The 12837-nt window shown below is 34.4% G+C and overlaps 1 protein-coding gene across 1 annotated transcript in view; it reads right to left on the bottom strand.

Moving 5' to 3' along the window:
• Positions 1-11156, bottom strand: part of itpr2 (inositol 1,4,5-trisphosphate receptor, type 2) — an 86950-nt gene extending 75794 nt beyond the window's left edge. Inside the window, exons 1-4 of the mRNA XM_039650394.2 lie at positions 10794-11156; positions 3211-3281; positions 1039-1154; positions 823-909 (exon numbers count right to left, since the gene is read on the bottom strand). Coding sequence (XP_039506328.2) covers positions 823-909; positions 1039-1154; positions 3211-3281; positions 10794-10885 — 366 coding nt within the window. The 5' untranslated portion in view covers positions 10886-11156. The remainder of the gene's footprint in view (positions 1-822; positions 910-1038; positions 1155-3210; positions 3282-10793) is intronic.
• Between the last annotated feature and the right edge of the window lie 1681 nt (positions 11157-12837).

Here is a 12837-nt window from a genome sequence, read left to right as displayed (position 1 = left end):
AAAACTCTGAAATGTACCAACCCCACACTTATGAAAATAAGAAGCAGAAAAAAAGAAACAACAACAGTCAACAGTCACACAAGTATTAATACAGTATGGGTTTAGAAAGTGTAAGTGGGCGTGATATGGATGTAACAAAATGTAAGTGGGAGACTTAAATAAATTGCAACATAGACCGGATATTATTCAGCAGTAATAAGTCTGGCTATGTGAGACAATAATCTGACAATAAACTCAAAGTGAAACACAAGGCCACTGGCACATGAATTTATCTCCATAATCATGACTTCATAAATCATTAGCTTTGAAAGCAACAGCGGAAGTAAAAAGAAGGCAAGCGGTGCTCAATGCAGAGCCAAATGACGTCATGGGTTGAGCCTGACCTAATCCAGCTCCTCCTCTGTGGATCTAATGGGTGGAAGGATGGAGTTATAGGTAGGGTTATGGTGTGGTTGGACCTTCTAGCTCCACCCATTACACCCCAAATTACATCCAGACAGGGGGAGCTTCACCAATGGCTCTGCAGTGAGCAAACTCTCAAAGAAGGGGCCCTTTGGGTCAAATAAGTTTGGCAAAATGACTGAAACTATGACTTTGGTGAAAGCTCAGAAACATTTAGATTAAAGTGTCCAATCAAACAAGCCTTTCTTTCTATTGGTTCGAGATCTGTATATCACCCACACTGTCAAACGCATATTTGGCCCTTGAGCAGTGCACTAGCAGCCTTGGCAACAGTGCGAAAACAAACAGAACGTTCTCGATGTCCAGCCAAAAGTGTAAAAAAACAAAACATTTGTTGATAAGAAGGAAGCTTGACTGTACCTGTATAACCCGACTGTATTTGACAACCTCTCCCAGCAATTTCTTGTTCTCAGTGTCATTTTGTTTCTGCTCCAGTTCCGCAGCATGCTGCAAAATGTAGTAGAAAATTAGAAAGGACAGCGAACTATAATTAGCAATGTCAAAATGCCATTCTATTGCATGATTAGCGATTTTAAAGAACTAAGATGCATATCTACTGTCTGCAGCCTGTTCTACCTGTAATTTCTTGAAGAGATCTCCCTGTGAGTTGTTCCCATGTTTTCCTTGTTTTGCTTTCCAGAACTGCCTCTGTGCAGAGTACCTATTCATAGGACACACCTTGAAGAGACAATCTAGACAACAGAAAGAACAATTATTGTACTATCTGCTGATGATTTCTGGATACACACATGTCTGTGTGTGTGTGTGTGTGAATGGAGGAATATATAGTTTATTTATAAATGCCTCATTCATTCATTGATTCACACACACATATACATATACATATATATACACACACACACACACACACACACACACACACACACATATATACTGTACATACATGCATATACTGTACAAACACGTACTGTATATAACACACACAAGCATATAAAAAATATTAAATAGAAATAAAACCAAGTAATTTGTAATTGTACAATGTTAATATAAATAGTTTGATCTTTATATTAGAGTGTGACAAAGGAATTTGAAGGCCGATACAAGTATTTGTTGGTTTTAAAATACGATATTCCGATATATCGGCCAATATTTTTTATTTATTTTTTTTTTTCAGAAATGCACAACAAAACATTAACAGATTTCCCTAAAATTAGTTATTTGTAGTTATGTATGAGTTTTAACTAAAGTATCGGCCGATAATATCGGCCTGCCGATAATATCGGCCTGCCGATATATCGGTCTGGCTCTACTTTATATTATGTATAAAAATAATGATTGATATACACACACACACACACACACACACACACGTAGACAGCATAAACAATATTATATACTGTATGTTTTATAAATAATATACATGTTCAAAAAATAATAATACTGTGAATAAGAAAATTGGTTTCAGTGTAGTAAAAATGACTGTATCAGTTGTCACTGTATCGCTGTCATTTTATTCCAGCAAAACAAACAGATATGATTTCTTTTTAAGGCAAACAAAATAGTTCAGTGGAGACAAACTCAAATACACTTAGTCAAATGTCCTATTTGGCAAAGTGACAACTGAGTAAATCCAATAGTCAACCTGTATTTGCTAATAGAGTAAAGAACATATATTATAGGGGGAGCAGTGCAGAATCTCAGATAGACATTTAAGGAGCCACCAAATTGTGTCTATTCCAAAAAAAAGGTATAAGTAAATATAAAGGGTAAAGTCTGATTTTAAAAAGACTTAGAATAAGACCTCTCACTTGGATTTATAATACATGACATGCTCATTGACATTGAGACTAGACGAATCACCACATAAACCACATTTATCATTGGTCACTGTAATAGGAATCCACGCAATTAGAAATTTCGCAAAAGGGCAAAAGATTTCCCAACAGGTTGACGAGTTTTAGCGCATTGACCACCAAAAAGCTGCTTAGTTTGAATGCGACTTACACATCGCTACACTATTGACAATAGACCTGAAATTAAACTTATAGGGACTTTAATATCGGAATCCCAGGGGCTGATTTTTATTTAAAAATACAAATTTGAAATTGTTGTTATATGAAAGTCATTATTTTACTCTTAATTATTATTAAACTATTACTTAGAAAATTAATCAGTAGATTAAAAAAAGCACAAGTTATTATGACAAGGTTGCTACTTTCAAAAGTAGTTTGCTTGTATTGACTCGTACTGAGCCTCTTGTTTCAACAAAGCCCTCCAGCACAAGAGGAATAAGAGTTAACAGTTTGTGCTATTCTGATTCGTGTAAAGTCTACCAGATTGCACTTGAGGAAAAACAGTGTTTAGCCACCTCAGTTTAAAATTGTAGTCATTAAGCAACAGCCAGGCACCCTACTGAGATCTCACTATAAAGCTAGACGTAGGGAGCAGGCAGACTGCGTGGCCTTGGCAAGAGCAAAGATTCAGTGTGTAGGAGGCTGTTATCGCTCAAGGGCCGAGTAATTAATCAGTGGCTGAGCAGGTGTTAAGAAACACACACACACACAGGAAGCTACAGCTACATATTTATATTATTTGGTGTTGGGATTTCTTTTGCATGCCACTTTTATGAATACACTGCAGTGGAACTAAGCAAAATAGCGAGCGACCCGAACTTATAAATAAACAAATGATTGATTGATTTATCCATAAAAACAGTCCATTGATTTATAATGGCGCTAATATGTTAGGATTGGGCCATTTAGTGTGATTGTTGTCATACAGACTTACCTCTAAATTTTTTCGGTGGGTTTGTAAGATCCCCAGCCTCAGGCTGCACCACACATCTGTCATCCACCAAACTGAGAGGAAAAATATGACAAGTCATTAATATTCATTCATTGGATGATTTCAAAACGATTGAACGACATACACATAAAGACACTTGGTTAATTGCTGGATGAATCAGCATCTCTTAAATAAATGAACAAATAAACTTTTTAAAGGGATACTCCACTTTTTTTGGAAATACGCTCATTTTAAAACAGTTGTAACCCCCAGAGTTTTACCATTTTCGATTCCATTCAGCCGATTTTCTGATACTAAGAATATCAGTAACCAGATATCAGTAATCTGGTCCCATCGACTTCCATATTATATAATGAAAGTGTAGAAAATCAGTCATAAAGATTTGAAAACAAAGTCAGATTCGCGTTCAGTAGGTTTAAACTTCAAACAAAGTCAATAAGTCCAGCATTATTTACTGAAGTCTCGCTGTGGACACTGACTGGTCTAAATGAGATTTTCAAAAATGTTTCAATGAGTCCAACTGCCTTGCATCAAATCAAAGAGTGGAAGTTGGAATAATACTCTGAATCACTGAATCACTTCAGAAAGTATATGGGTAGAAGCAAGATGAGAAACTCGAGAATTTTAAGACTCCTGACATTGGTATAGTGCCAAAACGTCAACAATTCAAGTTTTATCATGAAAAATGTTTGACTATGGCTTAGTAGTATAATATCAAAGCACACCGTTTCGTTTCTCAATTGCTTCTATAATCCTAAATCAACAAACTATTCAACTCTCTTTGAATGCAGAGCATATTTGCCCACTCTATTGTCAATGCAAACCCATACAGTCGAATATAATTACACACTATCAGGCGCTCAACATAAAAAGATTACAGAAATGTTAAAATCTATCAGAATATGATTTTATTTAGTTTATCATCAATTATTTGCCAGAGATTTGAGGGGCAATTTAACTGACGTGCTTCTCCTTAAAGGCTTTTTGTGAAAGCTTAGACCAACTTTAGATAAAGAAGGAAGCTGCAGTGCTCTTTGTAAGCCTGATAAACGTACTACACCCAGGCTTCCCCCACTGTTATAGTTAAAACTAAAAATAGGCAATAACTTATCAACGGCAGCTTAGGGTTTTCTTAATGATAGCACTTGACTCAGCTCGGCTATCTTGTGAACACAGATCTGTAAATAAATACTTGTTGTAGAAGTTCACTCCACTGCGCTGAACTGACCGGAGAAACATGGGTGTGTATAGGCTATTAAAGTTGCTTATTGACTTAATTTACCGTTTAATCTGAATTTACAGTTTATGCTAAATGATTCATGAAGGGAATCAAACCAGCACTACAATGTCAATCTAATCTTCCTTGCTTACAATGGCAGAAGATACAAACAAGGGATGAATAGTGTGAGGTCATACCACACACACTGCAAAACAGAACATTTAAAGGAAGTGCCATACAGCGTATGACAGAAAGGCTATTATCGGAGCAGTTGCATTACTTTTCACCTGTTACTCTCTCAAGCTCATACCCCAAGAGCTGGAAGACAGCAGTTTTTCCCCAAACTTGTTGTACCTTCAGCCTTTCATGAACAGCAAATCAGAAATGTGCTCCTTTAAACTGATTACAAATATGAATCATCAAGTGAAACTCATCATCTAGGTTAATGATATGATAATGATATTAAAGACTATGGCCCATTTTACAGACAGGGCTTTAATCAGTGCATTTATTTAGCTATTATAAATGTACCTTAGAAAAAAAAACAGGTGTGCATCTCGAGAAAAAAAAAACAATGGCACCGACATATTTTAGGATATGGCAAAAATTATCCCATGATTTACCACACCCTCAACCATCCTAGGTGTATTTGACTATCTTCTTTCAGACGGAAAAAATCAGAGTTATAGGCCTATTAAAAAATATCCTGGCTCTTCCCAGCTTTATAATGTGAATGGGACCCAATATTTTGAAGCCCCCAAAAAAGTGCATGCATCCATCATAAAAGTAACCATATGACTCCAGGGCCTTCCTTTCATTCACCATAAAGGCCTTCTGATGCAAAGCGATGAGCTTTTGTAAGAAAAATATCCATATTTATAACTTTATTAATTAAAATAACACTTCCAGCAGCCTACACAAGTCAAGTTGCACGAAAAATTGTAATTTACAATAACGATATACAGTATATCAATATAGTTATTTTTTCTTTTAAATAAAGTTATGATAAACATTTTATTAAAATTTCAAAAATCACATTCAAAACTACTAGCCTAACTAACATAAGTAAAATACAAAAAACAAAAACCTCAAGCAAACTGAAGAAGTAAAAAGTCAGTGATAAAATAGGAAAAAAGCCAATAATTACAAGCAACAGGACAAAAGAAACTACAATAGAAAAAAGACACAAACTAAATAGACCTACCTGAACAACTTTAAGCACTAGAAATAAAAGACTACAATAGAACTTTAAGAGTGAATGCACTGATATTGAAAATACACGTCCTTTCTTTCTCAAACATGTAGCGTTATGTTCACTTAAGACATAAACGTCTGTTTATGAGAATACTCACAAAGGTAGGCAATTTTGACAAATAAGTTTGTGTATTTGACAGTTCAAGCCCAGTAAGGCACTAAAAAGAATTCTAGGCACCAAGTTCAGTAACGTTACTCACGCGCTGCAGGTGTGTGCGATGTAACCGCAATAGAGGCATTGAGGCAATAGTCCAAAATACTAAAACAATGTCAACTGGTTGACAAATTTCTACCTGTTGGTCATGTTTACCGGTATAACACCCACACTCTTAAAAAATATGGTTCTTTAAAAGGTTCTTTACACGTAGTAACAGTTCTATTTAGTACTGTATCGTCCTGAAGAACCCTTTGTTGAAATGTTTTTTTTTTCTGTGTTTGAGTTTTTAGGGCTTTATTCCCGCCTTTTTGTGTTTCGAATCTGTAACTGTCAAAGTCTTCTCATAACTGATTTTCTTGAGCTCAGCTATACAAATACACAAACTGGAAGTAAATGATTTATTTCTTAAAATGTCTATAAGTTATAACGTTAAAAATTGTAACAATAATTTCCTAACAATCAAGTCTTTTTCTCTTTTTAGTTCAACAGAACATTTAAGTGTAAGGTCTGTTCAGTTAGGAAGGATACTCATCTTACAGTAAGTAAAAGAGATATTTGTAGATTTTTTTAATTATATTTAAATAATTATTTATATTAATATTAATTATTATATTATTTATATTTAAATAATTATATATTTAAAAAAAAAACACATCAACAACCACAGAGCTACCAAGTCACCACAGAAACTAGAGCCACTCCACCGAATGATGACTAAGCCAAATAAGTGCTGCAAATGGATATTTTTATAGTGACAAATTGTTTTATTGGCTATGCCTGCCCACTTCCTCATCTTCCTGTGTTTCTGTATCGGTGTATTAAACAAAGAGTACATTAATAGTATGTGTTATAGAAAGGGGGGTAGAAAACAGGAAAGGTGCTAACAGTTTTACATGCTCATAAATGAGTAACAGAGTGCTAGTTCTCTTTAAACTGTTTGACAGCCAGCAATCTTCAAAAGATAAAACAAAGTACAGAAAGTTAAACATGAACCAAAAACAAGTCTGGTCGGCAGTGTTCAAACATTCTAATTATAGCTCCATTACTTGATGACATGAGACCTTGTCTAAGCAAAATTATCATTCTTAGTTTGTTACAGGTGAACCATGTCATAACAAATCCTATTTTTTGAGAAGCTGTGTGTAATTCGAATGTAAGACGTTGAGACTAAAATCAACTACATTTGCCTTTACAAACTTGAACTGATACAGTACACAGAACTAAACCACCCACATCATGTCCTTTTAACCAAACTACTTTTAAATTATAGCCATAAACGTTTATTATGTAGAATTTCAACCAATGAAGCCTCTTATCAGTATTTCCTCTAGGTTTCTAGTACGTCACAACGAGCCCTTGGTAGGTACCTAAACAAAGACAAGCCTTACTAATTGAAGTCTATTTAACTTCCATTATATCACAAACCCATGACAGCCTGGGAAATAATCCAAGATCGCCTTGTTTAGGATCCGATTCAGAAAGAAGGCTTTGGATATGTTCGGCATGGAGTACAAGTATACTATTGAATTCTGCACAGCTTATACAACTGCCAAGTTTGCAAAATAGTTTGAAAAACAGGCGATATGCAAACAGAAAAACAGTAGTTTGTAGGGCTGTCAAACGATTAATCGCGATTAATCGCATCCAAAATAAAAGTTTGTGTTTACATAATATATGTGGCTGCACTGTGTATAATTATTTTATATATATATATACACACACATGCTTGTATATATTTCCGAAATATTTTCATGTAAATACTGTATATAGATTTATATATAGCTAATTTATATATGTAAATATTTTATTTTTATATATAAATAATATTTTTTCTTAAATATAGGCTACATGCATGTGTGTGTATTTATATATATATATATATATATATATATATATATATATATACAAAATAATTATACACAGTGCACCCACATATATTATGTAAACACAAACTTTTATTTTGGATGCGATTAATCGTTTGACAGCCCTAGCAGTCTGCTTCATTTGTAAAACATGTCTTTTGGCAGTCTGATCAAATAATGTTGCATTTTACTCAAATAACGTTCCATTCACACACTGGAAACAGAAAGTTAAGTAAAACACATTGCATTCTGGGTAGAAGTACTCCTATAGAGTGCAAAAGTGGCCACCTACATTTTCAACAGCCTTGGTTTCTGAAGTATTTTCCCCATATGGTTTTACTTTTCATTTATAAGTCATGAATCAACAAGCTATGAGGTGAATCACAACATGACAAACTTTGATTTGAAGCAAAAAAGTACTTGAAAATCAGACAAAAAGGTACAAGACTGTGTACTTCATGGCTTTAATAAAAGGAGAGAACTACAATCCCATGAAGCATTGTGAATGACATTATTGAATTAAAGACGGTGATCTTATATCTAGATAGAAACAAAATATTTCACTTTCACTGCAAAACATATCATCCATGTGAATATTTAAAGTGATAGTTCACCCTAAAATGAAAACAAAGTCATCATTTGCTCACATTAGTGTACAGTGTAGTTCTAATGCCAGAATGCCCTTCTTTCTTTTTCAGACCACCAGAGGAGAATTTTATTTTTAAATATCCCGCTCGCACATCCATAATGGCAGTGAATGGCGACCAGTGCAATTGTGTCTCAAATGCAATTTGATGAGGTAAACCGTAAAAAGTTGCCACCGATGTGCATGTGTAAACAGTTTACAGATTACGTTTTTATGCCACGTTGTGAACGGATAACTTTCTTTTTGCAAAGACAACTAATTAACCTCGGAGAAGAAAGTGTCACGCCTTTTTGAAAAATGTAAACACTTTTGTGGTCAGAAAAAGAAAGAAGGGCATGTCATTAGAACACCATGAAAATTATGACATTTTTCGTTTTATTAAACTATCCCTTTAAGCAAGAGGTGGGGAACGCAAATCAAGGTCTTCAGGATTACTAAGTTACAGGCAGCTGAATGTTTTTTTTCAGGGTTGGAGCTAAACTCTGCAGGACAGTCGCCCTCCAGGAACAACGTTCCCCACCCCTGCCTTAAGCAGTTTGAGTCCTTAGAGAGTCTAGAGACTCTAACTAAATCATTCGCAGTACTTCATGGGAGGGAGTGGGTGGTAGGTCTGTCTTTTAAAGGGATACTCCTTTCGTCTGATTTCTGATATTTTTCTAAATATCAAAAAAAAATCAGCTGAATGGATTAGAAAATGGTAAAACTCAACAGTTTAACTCTGAGGGAGTTGTAAAATGAGCCTATTTCCAAAAAAAAAAGTGGAGTATCCCTTTAAGGTATAGAAGTAAAAAAAAATCAACTGGGATGGGATTTTTATTTAATTACTTCCCAAACCCAATTGTTTAACTCTATTGCAGTTTTCTGTACTGTACATTTTAGCAGATAGGTTATCTGAGGTCTTTGCACACATTCTACATATTATACTGTGCACAGTATACATAAATTGCAAAGACAGTATGAATAGTATGTTAACATCCTATCCTCAACAGACGCTTTCTGTCTCTAAATATGGAACAATATGACTGGATAAAAACACTGCAAGTGTCTCAAAAGACATTACAAGAACTGGAATGTCAACTATGCACTACAACACTGGAAACATGCAGTCTGACATATGTCAGACTCATATGTCACTCTTTCAATGCAAGTAACAATGTGTAAACTATGTGCATTTCAGACTTTATGCTCTGAAACAAAACCACTGTGGTTACATTTGAATCATAGCAGGAAATTGAAAAACTACATTAATTTTTACAAACATTGATACTCCAAAACAACTAAACAGCTCTGTCATGAATTGTGAAAAGTGACAGAGAGAGAAGTGATAGTTGCTGCAATCCATCTGATGCAATGTTGCAAAATCTATTTTTTAATATTTGAGCGAAGAGAAGCTGTACATATTGTGACCACAGTGAACTTAATTTGTTCTGCACCTTAATTGCTTGATGAGTCATTGCACAAAAATGCAAAAGTGATTCCACGGCCACGCAACTTGAAATGGAGCTGGGCGACCTGGATTCATGATCTTTCATAAGACACATGTCGATGTGTTCCAACATGCCCACGTGAAAATCTAATGAAATTCTTCTAATACAGTGTGTAGTCTCAGAAACTGTCAAATGAAATTTGATTTTAAATTTTGGCATTAATAATTAAAGGTGCACTCACTAAGTTTAGCTCAGTCTTATTCGTTCCAAGAGTTTCAGTGTTTTTGGATTTAAATTTCTGATTAATTATTTAAAATTAATTATCTTAATTAATATCTTTACTCTACACTATGATGTTTGTTGTCATATTGTTTTATTTGCAGACAAATACCTTGTAAAGAGCACTAACTCAAAGAGTTTCGATAAAGTGAACAATTATTACAATCATGTTTATTAGTAGATCAATTGCATGACAGCAAGTCACATGATATGAAAAATGGCGGCACCCATGAGGTGGTGACCTGCTCCATGTATAATAAAACAGCTTTTAAGATATGCTGGAGTCGTCATGCATGTTGTGTCCATAACTAAAATGATATTTTTCTCAAATGTGCTGTTGGGATTTTTTAATTAAAAAAAAATACTTGTATTACATTTTTTAAGTAAACAAACATAGTTGTATTACTATTGGTGTGTAAACTAACAGCAAACTTTGCATTCCTGTTCATGATTTGCATGATTGCTTTTGAAGCAATGCTGTAACAGCACCTCTGGCCTTCAGTATGTACTCAAATCACTTCCTACTTCCACTCAACAAACTTCATCTGATCTGACATGTGAAATATATATGAAATTGTATTGGATGTTTTTAATATTTTACTATTGCATGTTTGAGCAAAATAATCACACCAGTAGCTGTCTCTGAATAAAATGTATAAGAGCCATGTTTAGTCATTTTTTAAGACCACTATAGCCTAATTATCATTGGGAGGCAACTTACCCTAAAGTGCTGATAAATCCATTGACAGTTCCCTCCGCGTACAGAGACACGATATCCCCAATGTGAAGGAAACTGGACCTGTGTTCCGACATATCTGTAAATGTTTCAGAAGATTTTCTGCTACTTTAACCACTCGGATCCAGCGTGTTGTGTCCAGTCGACTCAATGTCTCAATCCACTTGTGCCTGCGCTTTGACAGTAACACATTTTAATCCAGCCGCCCAGACAATAGATGCGACTTTTGAGTTTTGATTCCTCTAACTGTCGCGTTTCTTCATGTTTTCAACTTCTTCCTGTGAAACAAACGAGGCTTTTTCTCACCAATATGCCACTCGAGTGGGAGGAGACTCACCCTCCGTCCCGTGAAATCGAGGAAGTGATGCTGTCTGTCTTTTGCTGTGGTATGCATGCAACTCACTAACAAAAACTGCTAATGCAAACTGTGTTTGCGCAGTCGTGCATGCATTATGTGTCGGTGAGGTGCAAAATTAGGGGTTCTCCTCAAACTTTTTCATTTTATTAATAACTTCAAATAACTCTGTAATGCACGAAAAAGACCATTGGAGCATTTAGTATTGGCAGATAAATGAAAAGGCACTATTTGTTTTGTTTTTAATGCAAACATGCAACATAGCAAAAAACAACAACATAATATTACTTTATAAACCATTTTGTTTTGCCATTAAAATTGAGATGTTGGATTGTTTATTTGACGCCTTTTCGTGGTATTTGGGTTTTTAGATTGGCTATTGATAGATTTGAGTTTGTAGATTTAGATAGGTTTGTAACCTAGCTAAAGGAGTCGCTTTGTCAGATAAAGTCGCAAGTGTCAGATAAAGTGTAAAAGTTTCTTTGAATAATCTATAGGCAATCTTTGCATTATCACAGTACCCACTGTGTGCTTATCAGACATGTGCAAAGTCTTCATTTGTAACTCAGTAAAATAATATTTATGATTAGCCTGATGGTTCTATTTAATATTTATTCAGGTGTAATTTGTTGAACAAAGTGAATAGATGACAAAATGTTCTATCTTTTTCCATTATGAGATTTTTTTTTTTAATATATTATATATTTATATATAACAGCATACACAAGGCCTACCTTACATTGTATGCTTGCTCTAGATCTCAGGTTTGGTTAAACTCGCCTGCACTGCCATCTAGTGTCATTTGGGATGAACTAAACAAAATAAACCCACATGGTCACATGTTTTCTTGGTTTTAGTACTAAATTTTGTTTTTATTATCTAATTAATACAACTCCACAGCCACATAATGTAATTGTTTACAAAAAGACTATTGTTAAAATTTTACGTGTGGAAATTTGAATTGTGACCTATGAGATGATAGCCTACTAATGACTGAAATTGCCCATAATTTTAAATAAATATGTGTAATTGTATTTAGTTTAGCTAGGTTCTTTACTGACAAATATCTTTTTCCAGTACATCTTTGCTTAGAATTCTGTGAATATATATATATATATATATATATATATATATATATATATATATATATATATATATATATGAATTAACATCTGAATTAATATTTAAATAATTAATGAATCAACTTTTTAAATAGGCCCTATTAGATTTATCAAATGATAAACCATCATGAATTACAAGGACATTTCTAACAGATTGGAATCTTTTTTTTTTAATTAGATTTTACAATTTATAATATCTGTCATCCTAATTTGTCAATGACAATAATACACCGTCCAATATATAGATATAAATAAATAAAGGTTGGGAATAACAACCTGGATGATCTCAGCATCAACCCAATCACGTGGTCACTGGAAGGAAAACTAAGATGCTTGACATTTGCTCACAGTTACCATGAGGTTAAAGCTCATGTGAGTTGCTACGACATCTAATCTGCCTGCCCAGTATAGAAGAAAATGTTCTATCTAGAACCTTAAAAGGTTCTATCAGCGCTACGTATTTGGAACCCCTAAAAGGTTCTATACACTCTTAAAAAAGGCTTCCTCTGGGTTCTATATAGAACCCTGGTTCCGTACTTGGCCAATGGAACCT

The sequence above is a fragment of the Pimephales promelas genome, chromosome 10 (assembly GCF_988280905.1).
Source record: "Pimephales promelas chromosome 10, fPimPro1.hap1.1, whole genome shotgun sequence".
Lineage (NCBI taxonomy): Eukaryota > Metazoa > Chordata > Actinopteri > Cypriniformes > Leuciscidae > Pimephales > Pimephales promelas.
The sequence above is the reverse complement of the archived record's forward strand: the minus strand, read 5'-3'. Positions and strand labels throughout refer to the sequence as shown.